The sequence below is a fragment of the Bombina bombina genome, chromosome 12, assembly GCF_027579735.1.
Source record: "Bombina bombina isolate aBomBom1 chromosome 12, aBomBom1.pri, whole genome shotgun sequence".
NCBI classification, from domain to species: Eukaryota; Metazoa; Chordata; class Amphibia; order Anura; family Bombinatoridae; genus Bombina; species Bombina bombina.
Window position 1 is genome coordinate 50,548,319 of NC_069510.1, and position 23,296 is coordinate 50,571,614.

General features: G+C 37.6%; 1 protein-coding gene across 1 annotated transcript in view; it reads left to right on the forward strand.

Annotated features, from left to right (window-relative positions):
* The window catches only part of NSMF (NMDA receptor synaptonuclear signaling and neuronal migration factor), an 84,239-nt gene that overhangs the window by 23,325 nt on the left and 37,618 nt on the right, over nucleotides 1-23,296 (forward strand). Inside the window, exons 4-6 of the mRNA XM_053696051.1 lie at nucleotides 6,107-6,182; nucleotides 12,287-12,292; nucleotides 19,775-19,843. Coding sequence (XP_053552026.1) covers nucleotides 6,107-6,182; nucleotides 12,287-12,292; nucleotides 19,775-19,843 — 151 coding nt within the window. The remainder of the gene's footprint in view (nucleotides 1-6,106; nucleotides 6,183-12,286; nucleotides 12,293-19,774; nucleotides 19,844-23,296) is intronic.

Genomic DNA, 23,296 nt, shown 5'->3' on the forward strand with positions numbered 1-23,296 from the left:
AAGAAGTGGGGTGATAAGAAAAAAGTGTGAAAGCATATAAAATAAGGAATTGGAATAATTGTGCTTTATACAAAAAAATCATAACCACCACAAAAAAGGGCGGGCCTCATGGACTCTTGCTAATATGAAAGAAATGAATTTATCAGGTAAGTTCTTACATAAATTATGTTTTCTTTCATGTAATTAGCAAGAGTCCATGAGCTAGTGACGTATGGGATAATGACTACCCAAGATGTGGATCTTTCCACACAAGAGTCACTAGAGAGGGAGGGATAAATTCCTGCTGAAAATAATCCACACCCAAAATAAAGTTTAATGAAAAACATAAGCAGAAGATTCAAACTGAAACCGCTGCCTGAAGTACTTTTCTACCAAAAACTGCTTTAGAAGAAGAAAATACAACAAAATGGTAGAATTTGGTAAAAGTATGCAAAGAGGACCAAGTTGCCGCTTTGCAAATCTGATCAACCGAAGCTTCATTCCTAAACGCCCAGGAAGTAGAAACTGGCCTAGTAGAATGAGCTGTAATCCTATGAGGCGGAGTCTTACCCGACTCAACATAGGCAAGATGAATTAAAGATTTCAACCAAGATGCCAAAGAAATGGCAGAAGTTTTCTGGCCTTTCTAAAACCGGAAAAGATAACAAATAAACTAGAAGTCTTTCGGAAAGACTTAGTAGCTTCAACATAATATTTCAAAGCTCTAATAACATCCAAAGAATGCAACGATTTCTCCTTAGAATTCTTAGGATTAGGACATAATGAAGGAACCACAATGTCTCTACTAATGTTGTTGGAATTCACAACTTAGGTAAAAATTCAAAAGAAGTTCGCAACACCGCCTTATCCTGATGAAAAATCAGAAAAGGAGACTCACAAGAAAGAGCAGATAATTCAGAAACTCTTCTGGCAGAAGAGATGGCCAAAAGGAGCAAAACTTTCCAAGAAAGTAATTTAATATCCAATGAATGCATAGGTTCAAATGGAGGAGCTTGAAGAGCCCCCAGAACCAAATTCAAACTCCAAGGAGGAGAAATTGACTTAATGACAGGCTTTAAACGAACCAAAGCTTGTACAAAACAATGAATATCAGGAAGAATAGCAATCTTTCTGTGAAAAAGAACAGAAAGAGCAGAGATTTGACCTTTCAAGGAACTTGCGGACAAACCCTTATCTAAACCATCCTGAAGAAACTGTAATCTTCTCGGTATTCTAAAAGAATGCCAAGAAAAATGATGAGAAAGACACCAAGAAATATAAGTCTTCCAGACTCTATAATATATCTCTCTGGATACAGATTTACGAGCCTGTAACATAGTATTAATCACAGAGTCAGAGAAACCTCTTTGACCAAGAATCAAGCGTTCAATCTCCATACCTTTAAATTTAAGGATTTCAGATCCTGATGGAAAAAAGGACCTTGCGACAGAAGGTCTGGTCTTAACGGAAGAGTCCACGGTTGGCAAGAGGCCATCCGGACAAGATCCGCATACCAAAACCTGTGAGGCCATGCCGGAGCTACCAGCAGAACAAACGAGCATTCCTTCAGAATCTTGGAGATTACTCTTGGAAGAAGAACTAGAGGCGGAAAGATATAGGCAGGATGATACTTCCAAGGAAGTGATAATGCATCCACTGCCTCCGCCTGAGGATCCCGGGATCTGGACAGATACCTGGGAAGTTTCTTGTTTAGATGAGAAGCCATCAGATCTATTTCTGGAAGTTCCCACATTTGAACAATCTGAAGAAATACCTCTGGGTGAAGAGACCATTCGCCCGGATGCAACGTTTGGCGACTGAGATAATCCGCTTTCCAATTGTCCATACCTGGGATATGAACCGCAGAGATTAGACAGGAGCTGGATTCCGCCCAAACCAAAATTCGAGATACTTCTTTCATAGCCAGAGGACTGTGAGTCCCTCCTTGATGATTGATGTATGCCACAGTTGTGACATTGTCTATCTGAAAACAAATGAACAACTCTCTCTTCAGAAGAGGCCAAGACTGAAGAGCTCTGAAAATTGCACGGAGTTCCAAAATATTGATCGGAAATCTCACCTCCTGAGATTCCCAAACCCCTTGTGCCGTCAGATACCCCCACACAGCTCCCCAACCTGTAAGACTTGCATCTGTTGAGATTATAGTCCAGGTCGGAAGAACAAAGAAGCCCCCTGAACTAAACGATGGTGATCTGTCCACCATGTCAGAGAGTGTCGTAAAATCGGTTTAAAGATATTAATTGAGATATCTTTGAGTAATCCCTGCACCATTGGTTCAGCATACAGAGCTGAAGAGGTCGCATGTGAAAACGAGCAAAGGAGATCGCATCTGATGCGGCAGTCCTAAGACCCAACATTTCCATGCAAAAGGCTTCCAAAGGGAATGATTGTGACTGAAGGTTTTGACAAGCTGATATCAATGTTAAACTTCTCTTGTCTGACAAGGACAGAGTCATAGACACTGAATTTATCTAGAAACCTAAAAAGGTTACCCTTGTCTGAGGAATCAATGAACTGATTGGTAAATTGATCCTCCAACCATGAACTTGAAGAAACAACACAAGTCGATTCGTATGACATTCTTCGAAAATGAGAAGACTGAGCAAGTACCAAGATATCGTCCAAATAAGGAAATACCAAAACCCTATTCTCTGATTACAGAAAGAAGGGCACCGAGAACCTTTGAAAAAAATTCTTGGAACTGAGGCTAGGCCAAACGGTAGAGCCACAAAACTGGTAATGCTTGTCTAAAAAGAGAATCTCAGACACTAAAAGTGATCTGGATGAATCGGAATATGCAGATACACATCCTGTAAATCTATTGTAGACATATAATGCCCTTGCTAAACAAAAGGCAGGATAGTCCTACAGTAACCATCTTGAATGTTGGTATCCTAACATAACGATTCAATAATGATAGATCCGGAACTGGTCTGAAGGAATTGACCTTCTTTGGTACAATGAAGAGATAAAATAAAACCCCAGCCCCTGTTCCAGAACTGGAACTGGCATAAATACTCCAGCCAACTCTAGATCTGAAACACATTTCAGAAATGCTGAGCCTTTGCTGTGTTAACTGGGACACGGGAAAGAAAAGAATCTCTTAGCAGGAGGCCTTAACTTGAAGCCAATTCTGTACCTTTCTGAAACAATGTTTCTGAAACCAGAGATTAAGAACAGAATTGATCCAAATTTCTTTGAAGAAAACGTAATCTGCCCCATACCAGCTGAGCTGGAATAAGGGCCGCACCTTCATAGGTACTTAGGAGCTGGCTATAGGTTTCTATAAGGCTTGGATATATTCCAAACTGGAAATAGTTTCCAAACTGATACCGCTCCTGAGGATGAAGGATCAGGCTTTTGTTCCTTGTTGTGAGGAAAGGAACGAAAATGATTATTTACCCTGGAAAGAAAGGGAAAGCAAAGTTGACTTAGAAGACATGTCAGCATTCCAAGTTTAATCCATAAAGCTTTTCTAGCTAAAATAGCTAGAGACATATACCTGACATCAACTCTAATGATATCAAAAGATGGTATCACCAATAAAATTATTAGCATGTTATAGAATAATAATAATACTATAAAATTATGATCTGTTACTTGTTGCGCTAAAGCTTCTAACCAAAAAGTTGAAGCTGCAGCAACATCCGCTAAAAATATAGCAGGTCTAAGAAGATTACCTGAACATAAGTAAGCTTTTCTTAGAAAGGATTCAATTTTCCTATCTAAAGGATCCTTAAATGAAGTACTATCTGCCGTAGGAATAGTAGTACATTAGCAGGAGTAGAGACAGCCCCATAACCTTAGAGATTTTTGTCCCAAAAAACTCTAATCTGTCAGATGGCACAGGATATAATTTGCTTAAACGTCTAGAAGGAGTAAATAAATTACCCAAATTATTCCATTCCCTGGAAATTACTTCAGAAATAGCATCAGGGAGATAAAACACTTCTGGAATAACTACAGGAGATTTAAAAACCTTATTTAAACGTTTAGATTTAGTATCAAGAGGACCAGAATCCTCTATTTCTAATGCAAATAACACTTCTTTAAGTAAAGAACGAATAAATTCCATCTTGAACAAATACAAAGATTTATCAGCATCAACCTCTGAGACAGAAACCTCTGAACCAGAAGAACCATTATCAGTATCAGAATGATGATGTTCATTTAAAAATTCATCTGAAAAAAGAGAAGTTTTAAAAGACTTTTATGTAAACTAGAAGGAGAAATAACAGACATAGCCTTCTTAATGGATTTAAAAAATAAAATCTCTTATGTTATCAGGAACACTCTGAAAATTAGATGTTGACGAAACAGCAACAGGTAATGTAACAGTACTAAAGGAAATTTTATCTGCATTAATAAGTTTGTCATGACATTCATTACAAACAACAGCTGGAGAAACAGATACCAAAAATTATAGCAGATACACTTAGCTTGGTAGCTCCAGCACTGGGCAGTGATTTTCCTGAAGTATCTTCTGACTCAGTTGCAACGTGGAACATCTTGCAATATGTAAAAGAAAAAAACAACATATAAAGCAAAATTGATCAAATTCCTTAAATGACAGTTTCAGGAATGGGAAAAAAATGCCAGTGAACAAGCTTCTAGCAACCAGAAGCAATAAATAATGAGACTTAAATAATGTGGAGACAAAAAATGACGCCCATATTTTTTAGCGCCAAAAAAGACGCCCACATTATTTGGCGCCTAAATGCTTTTGGCGCCAAAAATGACGCCACATCCGGAACGCCGACATTTTTGACGCAAAAAAAGTCAAAAAATGACGCAACTTCCGGCGACACGTATGACGCCGGAAACAGAAAAAAAAATTTGCGCCAAAAAAGTCTGCGCCAAGAATGACGCAATAAAATGAAGCATTTTCTGCCCCCGCGAGCCTAACAGCCCACAGGGAAAAAGTCAAAAAATTTTAAGGTAAGAAAAAATGATTGAAACAAATGCATTTATCCCAAATATGAAACTGACTGTCTGAAAAATAAGGAATGTTGAGCATTCTGAGTCAAGGCAAATAAATGTTTGAATACATATATTTAGAACTTTATAAATAAAGTGCCCAACCATAGCTTAGAGTGTCACAGAAAATAAGATTTACTTACCCCAGGACACTCATCTACATGTTTGTAGAAAGCCAAACCAGTACTGAAACGAGAATCAGCAGAGGTAATGGTATATATAAGAGTATATCGTCGATCTGAAAAGGGAGGTAAGAGATGAATCTCTACGACCGATAACAGAGAACCTATGAAATAGACCCCGTAGAAGGAGATCACTGCATTCAAATAGGCAATACTCTCCTCACATCCCTCTGACATTCACTGCACGCTGAGAGGAAAACCGGGCTCCAACTTGCTGCGGAGCGCATATCAACGTAGAATCTAGCACAAACTTACTTCACCACCTCCATCGGAGGCAAAGTTTGTAAAACTGAATTGTGGGTGTGGTGAGGGGTGTATTTATAGGCATTTTAAGGTTTGGGAAACTTTGCCCCTCCTGGTAGGAATGTATATCCCATACGTCACTAGCTCATGGACTCTTGCTAATTACATGAAAGAAATTGGAACCCAACACAGCACTTTTGGTAACAACTCACTGCGCTCTAAGCAGCTGCAGTATTTAAAATGCTGGTACACTGAGAATAGCTATGCTTCACATGCACGTGCATAAAAAAACATTAACACTAAAACAGTGATAACTTTTACTAGAAGCATTTTGTGCCAATACATCTATACTGCAAATATGTTTATATTAAAAGATGTAATTTATCTATGTGCATTTCAGTTTTGACCGGAATGTCCCTTTAAGCATAATTTACATATCACTACCCAGACTCCTTAACTGTAATGTCAGCTTTGTAACTTATCTGTTGATCTGCTCAAAACTTGTAAATATATTTAAAATGTATACAAATATTATTATTTTTTTTACATCAGTTTGTCCTATACAGTATGTGAAACAGTGATCTATGCTTTTCACTGCAGAAATGAAGGGACTTTAGAATGTTTGGCTTTTTTTAATGGATTTATTTCTTATGCATATACATATATATCCTTCATTTCCTCCCCACCCGCCTTCTCTCTGACAGATGATGTGCCTATCAGAACATGGTTCCCTAAAGAAAACCTTTTTACCTTTCAGACTGCCACTACAACTATGCAAGCGTGAGTAACATCTTCAGTACATATAAAACACACAGGGTCTGCTTTATCTTCAGTCTGAGCGGATCATGTCCGACTGACATCGATATATGCCGACAGCATACGCTGTCGGCATTTATCATTGCACAAGCAGTTCTGGTGAACTGATTGTGCAATGTCGCCCCCTGCAGATTCGCGGCCAATCCAGGGGGTGTCAATCAACCTGATCATATTCGATCGGGTTGATTGCTGTCCGCCACTCAGAGCAGGCGGACTAGTTAAGGAGCCCCATAATTACAGACTAAACTAATTTGTCTCTAATGACCAAAATTTACCATATCACTTGCTGTAGTGTTCACAACTTGATAAGCAAATACATCTGTTAAATATATATACAAAAAGTTGTTTTATTTTGGAGGTTTTTTTTTTTTTTTCCCATCTCTTTTATAACTGAGATATATCTTAGTTTTATGTGTTGACAACAAAAATAATGTTCCTGGTAAAATAATTATTGATTTTCAAATTCAAACGAAATTTCAAATGAAAAAAAAAAAAAAAAAGATTTTTGAGTTTCCAAACTCGGTGACACATTTCTTAAACAGCTAAAAGCAAGTAATAAAAAAAAAACTAATTTTGATTACAGATCCCACTCAATAGGCCACCTAGTATGCCAATGTTACCTACAAAAAATGTATGCTTACTCTGCATATCTCTGGCATTCTTCAATTGCTTTAGTGTATTTATTCAGACTACTTCTGCTCAGAGGTCAGTCTAGGGTTGGCACCTTTAGTTCAGGTCGAACCTGAATACTCTTGCGTCATGCACAGCAAAAACAAAATTGCAGAGTGTGCACTATGTAAACTTGCACATAAATACAAACTCTTAGATAGATATTCACACACACACTCTTTCTCTCACACACTCTCTCTCACACACTTTCACACTCACTCACAGACACACACAAAGGGGTCTATTTAACAAGGGCCGAATGGCCCCTGTTCCTCTTGTTTCCGCGCGAGCCTTTAGGGTTGCCGGAAACAGGAGTTAAGAAGCAGCGGTCTTAAGACCGTTGCTCCTAAACTCATACGCGGCTCTGAGGCGGCGTATAGCAATGCGCCCGATTATGTACGATCGGGCTGATTGACACCCCCTGCTAGCAGCCGATTGGCCACAAATCTGCAGGAGGCGGTATTGCACCAGCAGTTCACTGCTGGTGCAATGATAAATGCCGACAGCGTATGCTGTCGGCATTTATTGATGTGCGGTGGACATGGTTCGCTATAGCGGATCACATTAATAAATAGACCCCAAAGACTCACACTCACACACACTCTTTGTCTCACACACACACACACACACACACACTCTTTCTCACAGATACACACAAAGACACTAACGCTCTCTCACACACTCTCATACACACTCTTTATCTCACACACACTCTCTCACACTCACTGTCTCTCTCTGAGACACACACAAAGACACTAACACTCTCACACACATTCCTACACACACAAAGACACTAACACTCTCACACATATTCCTACACACACACTCTCTCTCACAGATGCACACAAAGACACTAACGCTCTCACACACATTCCCTCATACACACACTCTCATACACACTCTTTGTCTCACACACACACTCACACTCACTCTCTCACACAGATACACACAAAGACACTAACGCTCCCTCACACACTCTCATACACACTCTTTATCTCACACACACTCTCTCACACTCACTCTCTCTCTGAGACACACACAAAGACACTAACACTCACACACATTCCTACACACACAAAGACACTAACACTCTCACACACATTTCTACACACACACACTCACTCCCTCTCACAGATGCACACAAAGACACTAACGCTCTCACACACATTCCCTCATACACACTCTCACACTCACTCTCTCTCACAGACACCCACAAAGGCACTAACGCTCTGACACACGTTCCCTCTCACACATCCCCTCTCACACACATTTCCTCTCACACACACACTCTCACACTCACTCTCACTCTCTCTTTCTCTCTCTCTCACACACACACACAGAAAGACACATTCCCTCTCACACACATTCCCTCTCGCACATTCCCTCTCATACGTTGCTTCTCACACGCTTCTTCTCACACGTTCCCTCTCACACATTTCCTCACACACACACTCTCTCTCTCACACTCACTCTTTTACAGACACACACAAAGACACTGATGCTCTTACACACATTCCCTCTCACACACACACTCTCTATCTTACACACACTCTCTCTCACAGACACACAGACACTTACTCTCTCACAGACACTCTCACACACACTCTATCTTACACACACTCTCACACTCACTCTCTCTCACAGACACCCACAAAGGCACTAACGCTCTGACACACGTTCCCTCTCACACATCCCCTCTCACACACATTTCCTCTCACACACACACTCTCACTCTCACTCTCTCTTTCTCTCTCTCTCACACACACACACAGAAAGACACATTCCCTCTCACACACATTCCCTCTCGCACATTCCCTCTCATACGTTGCTTCTCACACGCTTCTTCTCACACGTTCCCTCTCACACATTTCCTCACACACACACTCTCTCTCTCACACTCACTCTTTTACAGACACACACAAAGACACTGATGCTCTTACACACATTCCCTCTCACACACACACTCTCTATCTTACACACACTCTCTCTCACAGACACACAGACACTTACTCTCTCACAGACACTCTCACACACACTCTCTCTATCTTACACACACTCTCACACACACTCTCTCTATCTTACACACACTCTCACACACACACTCTATCTTACACACACTCTCACACACACACTCTGCACTCTCAAACTCACTCTCTCTCACACACAGACACTCACACACACACACACACACATTCTCTCACACACTCTCTCTCTCTCTCTCTCTCTCTCTCACACACCCACTCACACTCTCTCACTCACACTCTCTCTCTCTCTCACACACACTCTCACAGACCCACACACAGAAAGACAAACACAAAACACACCCAGTCTCACACACAGACACTTGCACAAAAACACACACACTCACACACACAATCCCACACAGACACACACACACTAAAGAGAAATAACTGTAGGCATCTGCAGTTTGTTGCAAATGCACAATGTCACCTCTTTGGCTGTAGCTGTTTCCCTCCAAACCAAGACATCTGTATGTCTGGGCCTGACTCAGCGTCAAACCCGAACACACAAATAGAAACTCAAACTTTCTGGATCATTCCTAGACCTTTGTGAAGTTCAAACAATTTCTGAACCATCTATTCTTCATTTATAACCTTTTACTCTAGCATCACTCTTTTCAGAAACAACTTATTTAGCGCATCTGAAATATCCTGCACAAGTTAAACCATAACGTTGTCCTTTGTTCTGTGCATCAAAATCATAGTATTTTGTTATCACTGCAGTATTAGCATAATATTTTTTATAATACACAGAGAATTAAAAAAAAAATGTTTAGGAGCCAGCGAGGGTGTTTGCGTATATATACATCTAATAGTCCAAAAATTTAGAGTTAAAAATAAAATTCCTTGGCGTCTAAGATTTGTCAAGCCCTGGCATAAATGTTAAATAGCAGTTGTAGTGTACTGAAATTAAATCTCTAATGTCAGCAAGCGTTCATAAAGGGACACACTTTGCTGCCAGCCAGAGCAGGTATTTTTAGATACACCTGTGCTTTTCCCATTGAGTTGGCATTTTGTTCAATCAGCGCAGTATAAATGTTGACAGAATTGGGGCGAAATCATCTCAGCATCTCAGCATTGGTCTCTTACACACTGTGAACAAGCAGAAACCTAATGACATTTTTTTTCCAGCCTGTATTGATCTATCAGGTTCTGTTCTGTTCACGGGTGCAGAATTTTCTATAAAAGCAGCTTATGTGGGGATTTTTTTTAATTAGGTAAAAATTCTTTATTTATTTATTTGTTTTGCTACATGAAAAATAACAACTAAATACTACTCATCATATTTTTAAAGGAATCTTAAATAGTTGCTAATGTAAGATAATTTATGCTTTAAATAAAGCAATTTGTTTTATTTTTACATTATGAAAATGAATGCATTTAAAAAGTGAGTGATGTAAAATAAGGCTCACACACAAATCATTTATGCTTAAAGGGACACTGAACCCAAATTTTTTCTTTCATGATTCAGATAGAGCATGCAATTTTAAGCAACTTTCTAATTTACTTCTATTATCAAATTTTCTTCGTTTTCTTGCTATCATTATTTGAAAAAGAAGGCATCTAAGCTAAGGAACCAGCAAATGTTTGGTTCAGAACCATGGACAACACTTGTTTATTGGCGCTGTCCAATCAGCAAGGACAACCCAGGTTGTTCACCAAAAATGGGCCGGCATCTAAACTTACATTCTTGTTTTTCAAATAAACATACCAAGAGAATAAAGAACATTTGATAATAGGAGTAAATTAGAAAGTTGCTTAAAATTGCACGCTCTATCTGAATCACAAAAGAAAAAGTATGGGTTCAGTGTCCCTTTAACGAGACAAGGAACCCAAAAATCATGATTCAGATAGAGCAAGCAATTTTAAACAACATCCAGTTTATTTCTATTATATAATTTGCTTTGTTTTCTTGGTATCCTTTTTTTTTTTTTTTTTAAATAATACCTAGGTAGGCGCAAGAGCTGCACTGAGCTAGCTACTAATTGTCATTGGTTCACCAAATTTGTTCAGCTAGCTTCCTGTAGTGCATTGCTGTTCCTTCAAAAAAAGGATACCAAAGGAATGAAGCAAATTTGATAATTCAAGTAAATGGAAAAGTTGTTTAAAATTATATTCTCTATCTGAATCATGAAAGATAAATTTTGGGTTTCATATCCCTTTAATGATACTTTTTACTAAGGGCCTGATGGTCTAAAGCGCTCTGGTTTTGCGAAATTATCCAAGACGTCTTGTTAGTACTGTGAGATCCCTCAATCAATTTTAGAAAGGCAAATTTTAGCTTGAGAGCTGTTTATCGCGCTATACGTTACAGGATGTGAATTAAATAAACATACACTACTACAATATAATGCTCAAAAAAAGCCCCCAAAAGATTTTAGGTGCTTTCTCGCCATCAGGTCTTAATTGCCAGTTGTATTAATATGTTTATTTTAAAACATGGAGTTTTGCCTGCTCTCCGCATGCTTCCGGCGCTTTTTTTTTTCCAATTTTCAAAAAAAAAGATAGCTACAGCCAATCAGAAACTGCATCAGCTGAGCACGACAGCTCAGTTAGACATTGGCTACTAACAGTGAAACGCTTTGCAGGTGTGTTGATACATAGGGCCAGATTTAACAAAGTCTAGCGGACAGGGGGGCGGACATCTTTGCCCCTGTCTGCCCAGCATTGCGTCCGCACAGTCAATCTCCCTGGTTGGAAAAGTCTTGGAAGAAATTAGATGCGCCATATTGGTGGTTAAGTGGGTTACGAAGCGACGATCTGATGACCACTGCTTTTTAACTCTCGGTTGCAGGTTCGCTCATGCGAGCTGGCAGCCAGATCCTTTGATAAATCTGGGCCATACAATAGGCTTCCAAAAGAAGTGGTACATAAAGCTTTATGGAAATTAAAGAATGTCAGATATATGCATAAAGATACCCTAGACGTTTAAAGGAACATAACACTGCAATAAATAATACTCAAATATATTAAAGCATTTACTTATTGTTCCATTGTTTGCCAATAACTATGTTTTTTACACACACCCAACACACACACCAGCAATGCACTACTTGTGTGGAGCTGAATATTGTAGCTGAGCCAATCAGTAGAGGCATATGTGCATAATCACCAATCGCCTCCCTTGTTTATCTCAGGATCTGTAGTGCATTACTGCTCTGTAGCAATAGTGCAATAAATATGTTAGAGCATTTTCCTATTGCAGGTTTGTGCTCCTTTAATGAAGTTTAAACAGCAGACGGAAATGTAGACACATTTGTTTCTTCACTGCAGTCAAAATCTATGACCGTATGATCACGTGATGCTACTGATTGTTATTGTAAATAACCAGTAATTAATTTGCACTTTTTTTTCTTCCCTTTCTTTCTCTATGTTCAGTATCTCGTAAGTATTGTGTTTCTCTTTTAAATATCTGTACCCATGAGTGCTCACCCCCTGTGCATGGACGCGCATCTGTACATCACTATCAGTGCATGCCACATTTGTTCACGTGTCTTTGGCTTTGTTGTCTTGGAAGTAGCCTGTGCGCAAACCCATGAAATTGAAATTGAGAAAAACATTCAAACAAAAATAATCACTCCAAAATGACTTTATAATTTATCACTAAAGGCATTTGGATATGTACATTTGCAAACTATTGAACCAGTATCATATTGACCACAATGGACCATGTCGTTAAGGGTTTCCATGTTTATAATAGCGCAGGTCTCACCGCTGGCACCAAGACTGCGCTATTGGTAACACAAACTCCTTAAAAAGACCTGCAACGTACAGAGCTGCCATTTAGGAACTTAGGTTGCACTGCAGGTATCTGTAGGAGAGTTACTGCACTTGTGCCAATAGGTCAACACTGAAATGCAATAAAAAGGCAAATTTCAACATGGCGGACCCCTGACTATAGGGAGCAGGGATTATCCTCAATACTAGGCTAGTATTTAATGTCCCTTTAAAGCTTTAAAAAAAGACCAAATGAAAATGTATTGAAACAATTGAGGCTTCAAGTGATGACAGTTGCCCTTTAAATAATCAATTAAAGGGACAGTTTATAGTTATTGACTTGTCTAGATGATTTTGTAAGTTATTAGGCTGCTGTTCATACACACAAAATAGTCAATAAAACTAACGAACCATAAGATGGAATGAAAGAATATATCACTGCTGCAAATGAGTATAGATCAAATAATTAAATATTCATTTTGCACTGGAATATAATTGAAGCTGTTTCCAGAGAGTCCTGCAGCACAACGAGTTGTAATAGAAGGACCGAAGCCCAGTCGTCTACAAAAAGTGTTTTATACACAGATGAGGCATAGCCGGGTCATACATCATGTAGCTCTCTCTTGCACAAATTCAGCCACTACTGAGTTGTATCAACTTATATAGGGTTGATAACTATCCTCCATATAAATACTAGATGACCTGTGATGATTTACAAAGAGATATCTCAGATCAGACTTCCAGATTCCACATTGGATTTAAAATCAGACCAATAGCCCGGCAGCCCCTCTGTCAGCCACCTACCTACATTATATTAGACCCATTGCCCTGCAGCCCCTCTGTCAGCCACATACCTACATTATTTTAGACCCCTTGCCCTGCAGCCCCTCTGTCAGCCACATACCTACATTATATTAGACCCCTTGCCCTGGAGCCCCTCTGTCCACCACATATCCACAATATATTAGACCCGTTGCCCTGCACCCCTTCTGTCAGCCCGATACCCACATTATATCAGACCCCTGGCCCTGCAGCCCCTCGGTCCGTCGCATATCCACAATATATCAGACCCCTTGCCCTGAAGCCCCTCTTCCCCTGGTCCTGCACCCCCTCTGTCAGCCCCATACCCACATTATATCAGACCCCTGGTCCTGCAGCCCCTCTGTCCGTCGCATATCCACAATATATCAGACCCCTTGCCCTGGAGCCCCTCTGTCCACCACATATCCACAATATATTAGACCCCTTGCCCTGCAGCCCCTCTGTCAGCCACATGCCCACATTTTATTAGACCCCTGATCCTGCACCCCCTCTGTCAGCCCCATACCCACATTATATCAGACTCCTTGCCCTGCAGCCCCTCTGTCAGCCTTATGCCTACATCCGATCAGATCCCTGGCCCTACAGCCTCTCGGTCAACAACATTCCCACATTATATCAGACCTCCGGCCCTGTAAACCCAGTCAGTCACATCCCCACATCAGCTCAGACTCTAACCCTACAACCCAATACCCAAGTCAGTCCTCAGACCAGACCCTGCAGCCTGTCTCTCAGCCCAGTATCCAAAGCAGATGTCAGAGCAGACCACTAGCCCTGCAACTCCCTTTACCTTATCCACATTAAACCTCACAACAGACCCAAATCCCCCCACAGCCCCTCTAACAGCCCCATATCCACAACAGCGCAGTACAGTGATGATGTAAAATACATATTACTAGACAGTCACTCAATGTGACTGAACTATATGATCCACCAAGCAACCCTGGCATTGTATCACTCTTGTTTGACCCCTGCTTCAGCAAATGGTACTATGGCCAACGATATCTTCAGCACGGACATCACCACTCAGAGGAGCAAACTGCTATTAACGCTAGATTGGACAGCAAGATCCTGCTATAGCCAAAATGTTGGTTTGAGTTCGTTGTCCATAAAGGCATAGTCTAGTAAAAATTAAACTTTCATGATTCAGATAGAGTAGCAATTTTAAGCAACTTTCTAATATACTCCTATTATCAATTTCTCTTTGTTCTCTTGGTATCTTTATTTGAATGTAAGCTTAGGAGCCGGCCCATTTTTAGTTCAGCACCTGGGTAGCGCTTGCTGATTGGTGGCTTCATTTAGACACCAATCAGAAAGCGCTACCCAGGTTCTGAACCAAAAATGGGCCATCTCCAATGCTGACATTCTTGCTTTTTCAAATAAAGATAGCAAGATAACAAAGAAAAATTGATAATAGAAGTAAATTAGAAAGTTGGATAAAATTGCTGCTCTATCTGAATCATGAAAGTTTAAGTTTGACTAGACTATGCCTTTAAAGGAACATGAAATCCAAAAATGTCTCTTTCATGATTCAAATAGAAAATACAATTTTAGACAGCTTTCCAATTTACTTCTATTACCTAATTTGCTTAGTTCTCTAGGTATCCTTTGTTGAGAAGCTTACCTAGGTGGGCTGGGAGCTTGCTGCTGATTGGTGGCTGCACATATATGCCTCATTTCATTGGCTTACCAATATGTTCAGCTAACTCCCAGTAGTGCATTGCTACATTTTACAATAAAGGATATCAAGAAAATGAAGCAAAATCAATAACGAAAGTAAATTGGAAAATTGCTTAAACGTACATTTTATCTGAATCATAAAATAAAAATGTTGGGTTTTGTTTCCCTTTAAGGCTACAGTTGTTTGATTCCCTCTGCATTTCCATCTGGCTGTTCCTGGCTAATGGTTTTTGGTTTTGCCTCAAGCTGTGTGTGTTGATAGAGCTAGAGAGCAATTGGTTAATAGGTAACAAAATGGGCAATATGTAAGGAAAAATACCTGAATGTATCAGAGTGAACAACACAATACAATGGGCCTTTAAGAAAAGCTTAAAGGAACACTGTACTATAGAATCTGTTTGCATCTAATATGTTCCAGTGACTTACTACAGAGTATTACATGTAAGGATAATTGTTCCTTCATGTTTATTTTTTTATTTGAAATAGCAGATTTCTGCTGTTCTCAAGGCTATGCCCATAAAATGGTCTGAGCCTGCAGGTAAAGCAGAACTGCTCATGTTATCTATGTCTAAACATTGTAAGGTATTGAAATGCTTTTTATGGCTGGGCACAACCAGCAATTTTAGATACAAACATCTGTCTTTGTCCTACCTAGCCCCCCCCCCCCCCCCCCACACACACACACACACACCACTCCACCACTGGTGGTGGTTTCTACAGACAATAGCAGCTATTTCATAAAACAAAATTAAGGTAGATGAGCAGTTTGCAAACAATAAAATACATTCCATCAGGTAAAATAGACCTTTAGGAACAAATTAAAGAAGAGAACATTTAAGAGTGCAATGTCCCTTTAAATATGCCTCCTCACCCCTGTGTTTTCAGCTCACTAAATAACTACCAAGAGTAGCTCTTTTACTGTACTTGGGTAAGGCTTTACTGAAGTCCTATTGTTGCAATTGCCATGTTTGGTGGTTAATATCATTCTACGGAACAGAGACTTTAAATAATAATTTGTATTAACAATAACTTGTATTTAAAGGGACATGAAACTTTCCATTTATTTATATTATCTAATGTGTTTTGTTCTCTTTGTATCCTTCATTGAAAAGTATACCTAGGTATGCTAAGAAGCTGCTGATTGGTGGCTGCACATATATACCTCTTGTCATTGGCTTTTAGCTAGCTCCCAGTAGTGCATTACTGCTCCTTCAACAAAGGAAGACAATTAGTTAATAGAACTAAAATGGAAAGTTGTATCAAATTGTATGCTCTATCTGAATCATGAAAGAGAAAAAATTGGGTTCCATGTCCCTTTAAGATAATGTTTATTGAAATTGTATAGTGAGTCACAACAATGGAATAGAAGGCAGACAGTATCCAGTTAGGGAGATGATTTGCAGAACTTCTGATGCTCAATAAACTGTTATTTAGTTATTAGGAGATTAAGAATATGCATTTAAAAATAAAACTATCTTAAAGGACGACACAGTGCAGTAGAATTACATAATTAACAAGTGCATAATAAAAAGACAATACAATAACACTTACTCTGAATTTCAAATAAGCAGTAGATTTGTTGTCTTCCACATTTTTCTCCCATTGTCCGGCCCCCTGTATCATGTGACAGACATCAGCCAATCACAGACTAGTATACGTATACCCTGTGAGCTTGTGCACACACTCAGTAGGATCTTGTTCCCCAGAAAGTGTAAATATAAAAAGACTGTGCAAAATTTGATAATGCAAGTAAATTGGAAAGTGTCTTAAAACTGCTGCTGTATCTGAATCATAAAAGTTTATTTTGACTTGAGTGTCCCTTTAAAGGGACATAAAAGTGCAAATGTAAATTTGATAATAGAAGTAAAGAGAAAAGTCTTTTAAAATTGCGTTTTCTATCTGAATCATAAAAATGTAATTGTGACTACCTTGTCCCTTTAAATGGCCTTTGTAGATAGCTGCTAAATAGTCCAATACTATTTTTTATTTCATTTCTGTATGCAAAATAGGCTATTTTAACATGTACTACACTTTATTATTTTTTATTAAAGATATAAATATAGAGCTTGAAGGGACATGAAACCCAAAATCTTACTTTAATGATTCTGAAAGCTCAGGAGAGTACACGTGTCTGCAATACTGTATGGCAGCAGTTTTGCAACAATGTTATACATTATCAAGAGCACTAGATGGCAGCACTAGTTCCTGTCATGTAGTCTTTCATGGATGTACACGCTACCTATCTAGATATCTCTTCTACAAAGAATAACAAGAGAAGGAAGCACATTTAACAATAGAAGTAAATTGGAAACTTGTTTAAAATTATATTATCTATCTGAATCATAAAAGAAAAAAATTGGGTTTAATTTCCCTTTAAGAAAATGAACATATAGTTTTTGTGTACCACTCCTCTTTTAAATTATATTATTATTTATCCTTTTTGAGACAAATGTCCCCTTTATATAAAAATATGTCACTCCTTTCTAAAAAATGTAGTCTTAGATGAATGAGTACAAGAAAACCCTAAATTCTGTAGCTACTATTTAGTATTTTATTAAATTAGTTAATTTATAATTTGGTGGCTGTTGACTTCCAAATTCATTTGACAGCTTTTTTTATTCAAATGACATATATGTCGTTTGAATAAAAAAGGCTGTCAAATGAATTTGGAAGTCAGCAGCCACCAAATTATTAATTATAAAGTCAGCAGCCACCAAATTATATATCATTTGATACCCATAGTGTTAAAACAAAATCTGAGTGCTTATAAATAGATTCTCCAATATCCTGGCTGATGACTGATTACATTGTCATCCAGTGGAACTGCTCAGAACTTATTTGGGGTACTGGGATGCATCTTTTTAAAAAGAAAGGACATCAAAAACAGATAGTTAAGCCAAAAAATAAGTCTTACTTGCTAACGCGTTTCGCTTTTATCCAAGTTTAGATTTTACCTAGTGTTTACTTCTAATTGTATGGTAGGAGCACTGTAGTAGTGAAATAGTGTACAAATATAAATTTACAAAATGTTTATTTATTTTACACATTTAACTAAAAAGAACCACATTTACATTAATGTTGAGGTTTTGCATCTCATTGCAGAGTTGTAGGCAAGGTGTCTATGCTATTAAAATAATTTTATACTCAAAACTTTTTCATTATGCATATGAAAGAGTAGCAACTAAACATTACCTTTTTGCATTAAGAAAGGTATTTAATTTGAAACTAGCAGGAAATCTATGTTTGTGCACAACTAATACTGCAGTATACACACTCAATGGATGATCGTGAAAACTCCCATAGCTTAATTGGTGGAAACCGATTTTCTATTAGATTTTGCTACAACTTCTGATAAGGAAGTTGTCCTGTCGTATATTGCCGCTGGCAATAAATGTAGTTTAATCACTTGTCACAGACAATAAAAGCATGTCCTACACACATATTTATATACAATTTCTATATGGAATGTATTTATATATTTTCTCAGTGTGTATATATGTATAATTATATATATATATGTGTGTGTGTGTGTGTTTGTGTGGTGTTTCATTATCCACTGTGACAATATAAAGTGAGAAAAGATATAAATACAGATTCCATATAAAAATTATATTTAAATATGTGTGTAGGACACGATTTTATCGTCGACCGTGACAAGTGATTGAACTGTGCATGCGCGCATTTATTACCAGCAGCAAAATCCGACAGCACAACTTCCTTATCAGAATTTGCTACCACTCAGTGTGCATGCTGCTGATCACATAATCACTTTCCACACATTCCTTTTTAACATTGGTGGAGTGCGATTACGTGATACCGAGCATGCGCACTGACAGGTAGTAAATTCAGATAGAGCATCGGCACTCTTCCCCAAATCTGTTTTTTTAGGGGGGAAAATAAAGGTTAAATTCCTTTAGAAAACTATTTGAAGTTATTGACCAATGTGGGGATTATGTGCACACGTGTATCTTTAAAAGGACAGTCAACACCAGAATTTTTGTTGTTTAAAAAGATAGATAATCCCTTTATGACCTATTCCCCAGTTTTGCATAACCAACACAGTTATAATTATACACTTTTTACCTCTGTAATTACCTTGTATCTAAGCCTCAGCAGACTGCCCCCTTATTTCAGTTCTTTTGACAGGCTTGCATTTTAGCCAATTCGTGCTGACTCCTAGGTAACTTCAGGTGCGTGAGCTCAATGTTATCTATATGACACACATGAACTAACGCCCTCTAGTGGTGAAAAACTGTCAAAATGCATTCAGATTAGAGGCGGCCTTCAAGGTCTAAGAAATTAGCATATAAGCCTCCTAGGTTTAGCTTTCAAATAAGAATACCAAGAGAACAAAGCAAAATTGGTAATAAAAGTAAATTGGAAAGTTGTTTAAAATTACATGCACTATCTGAATCATGAAAGTTTATTTTGGACTTGACTGTCCCTTTAAGTATGTCCTGCTGAACCTGTGTAAAATGGGTCTGTATATGGCCCTATCCCTCCGATTTTGGACTGGCTGTGCTTCTGTTTCCATATTGTCTGTGCATTTCCCTGTGTCATGGTGTGTGTCAGGTTCAGCTGTCGTGTGTGTTTTTTGGTTTATCATTTTTAATGGGTTGTTATAATGACATTAAAAAAACGCTTTCTCAGGGCCTTTCGAGGCTATGCCGAGAGAAAGAGAAGAAAACGAGAAAATGATTCGGCAGCTGTTATACAGAGGTAGGGAACCCTTCATGTGCCCATAAGGGGTTTTTAAATCTTATTTTCAAGTAATGAAGCAAACTTTACATGCACTGGCCAGAAACATGTTGCATATTGCAATTTATTCTTGACATTTTTAACGTTATTTATTTTCTAACAATTGTAACGGAGGTTAGATACATAGGTAAAGTCCAACTTAGAAACCGCACACATTGCATCTCCCAAGCAGAACACGATTTGTGATTGGTAGCTACGTGCAACTGACATTCGTGATTGGCTCAGCAGACATGGTCTGCATGGGAGTGGCAATGGTTGCAGCTCCAAAGCAGGACTTTAGCTATGTGTTAACCATTATGATGTTTTAGCAAATTGTCAAGTAGGCTCAATAATGCATACATTACATGTTCTAACAAATAAGCACAGTTTTTTCTTAATATTGAACCTTTAAAGACAATTACATAGCATACTTTAGTTTTCAAACTGCTCTATTAAAGGAATATGAAACTCATAAATGTTCTTTTGTGTTTCAGACAGAGCATATCATTTTTAAAACGTTTTCAATTTACTTCTATGATCAAATTTGCTTCGTTCCCATTATATTCTGTTTTGAAGAGATACCTAGGTAGGCATCTGGCGCACTACATGCCAGGAAATAGGGCTGCCATCTAGTGCTCTTGCAAATGGATAACATTCTTGCAAAACTGCTGCCATATAGTACTACAGAATTGGGTCGGCTCCTAAGGATACGTACCTGCTTTTCAACAAAAGTTACCAAGAGAACAAAGAAAATTTTAAAATAGAAGTCAATTAGAAAGTTGTTTAAAATGGTATGTTCTATCTTAATCATGAAAGAAAAATGTCCCTTTACATTTCCCTTTAATTATCCCTTTAAATTTAGAAGATAATATTAAAGTTTTATAGAGCACTTAATATAAAATGTATTTCTAATTATATAGTCTTAAAAAATGCCATCAGACTGCGAACAAGAGATTGCCAAAATGGATGCCAAGTAAATACTTAAAAATATATTAGACTCTAAATATTTACAAAAGACCATTATTTAAACATGTCAAAAAATTGTTTTTGCATGTTTAATTAAAGCTATTTTGATGTTGATGCTATGAGAAAGTGCATGTTTGTGCCCTAGTGGTATGTAATATATATGAAATACACCGCACAAGTATAAAAAAACAAAAAGTTTTTTACAAAGAAATACCAACTGTAATATATTAAAGATTGCCCTCTCTTATATACAACTGAGCAAGAAAGTAACTTAAATGCCTGATTTAATAGCATCAGTCAAAAAAAAAGTTCAAAAGGTCAAATTCCAAAGAAAATGAAAATTTACTGAAAGGGTGTTATACAGTTACACACAATCTCAGCCATGTTTTCTTTACACATGCCATGTTTACCTATAACCCATGTGTAGGGTATCTCTTAAATAGAAGGTGACCCCAAGGGTTGACTGCCCAAAGCCGAGTATGACACAATTTAATAACAGAACAACAGCAACAATCACTGAATAAAAATGATTGAAAATACAGTTGGCATGGATGAATGTGGACAAATATATGTGTACACCCCTAACATTCAACACAGTGGTAGCTTTGTCAGTGGTAAAATTACACAAACCGATACTCTCTTCAATAATCAATTGGGTGCCAATTTAATAATTCAAAATAAATTATTTCATGAATCAATTTATCCACACTCAGACTTAGAAGCGAATAACAACCAGCAAATGCCAACAATTGTGATACACTGAGAAATATCAGGTCAGCAAAAAAAAAAAAAAACAGGATTAGAACACGGCACATAACTAATACTGTTGCATGCAATCTTTCTCTTTGAAACAACCTTACAAACAGTCTATTAAAATCAATACAAATTAGTGGGTATGATTGCATCTCCTGGACATTGCTTTCAAGTAGGACATCACTGGCAATCTCCAACAGCCAGTCTTTATAATCATCTGAATAGATATATTCCCCAAGCAAAACATAGCTGTCATCAACACAGTTAAGCTTTTTATATATATATATATATATATATATATATATATATATATATATATATATATATATATATGTGTGTGTATATATATATATGTATATATTTGTGTATATATATATATATATACACAAATATATATATATATATATATGAATTTGTTTTGGATTCATTCGGATTCTTTCGGATTCGTGAAAAATTCGGTTTGGTTCGAATCGATTCGGAATTTCGGTCAGTGTTAAGTGGGATTTGCTGTGTATTACACTAGTATACTGTACAATACTAGTGTAATACACGGCCATCCAAATCCATCCGAATCTACCGAATAAATTCGAATCGATTTGGATTTATTCAGTAGATTCGGCACTACCGCAATTCGGAAATTCAAATTGATCCGAATCTCTGAATTCGACAAATTCGTCCGAATTTCGATTCGGACCGAATCGAATCGCACATGTCTACTATCTATATATATATATATATATATATATATATATATATATATATATATATATATATATATATATATATATATATATATATATATAATAGATACCAAAATAAAGTATTGCCTTGAGCAATGATACTTTTTTATTGGAAAAACTATATATTTATAAGTAGACACACTTTCCTGATATTCTTCTGTTTCTCAAGTCTGAAGCAATACTTCTGCTATTATCTGTTATTTTGGTGTTTTGATCACTGGACTAACACGGCTACTCCAATCATCGTGTGTGTATATACTGTATATATATATATATATATATAACATTTATTACTTCACATACATATTTAAATATTAAAAAAAGGAGCCACAATAAACAGATCTTTTATAAAGGGACACTAAAGTTAAAATTAAACTTTCATAATTCAGATAGAGCGTGTAATTTTAAGAAGGTTTCCAATTTACTTCAAATTGTCTTTTTGTACTCGCCCTTTTCAGAGGCACCACCTACTACTGAGCATGTGCAAGAGCTCACAGTGTATATAAATCAGTGATTGGCTGATGGTTGTCACATGACACAGGGGGCTGGCAAATTGAAGTAGATTTTGTAATTAGAAAAAAATCTCCTGATTCATAGGTGCTATTGTATTGTCTTTTTTTTATGCACTCGCTGATTGTGCAATTCGTAATTTCTTTTCCAAGTCACCTTCACACTGGTTTTGTTTGATAGTATCAAAGGTAATACATCTAAAGATATCTTTCTATCTTTCCAGTGTGCTGGAAAATCTGGGTGTGCCGGAAATTAAAGGGATATTCTGGTCAAAATTTAAATGCACATAGATAAGTTACATCTTTGAATAGAAACATATTTGCAATATAGATGTATTGGCAAAAATGCCTCTAGTAAAAGTTATCACTGTTTTGGTGTTAACATTTTTCTCTGCACGTGCATGTGAAGCATAGCTAGATATTCTCACCAGCATTTTAAATACTGCAGCTGCTCAGAGCACCAGTGG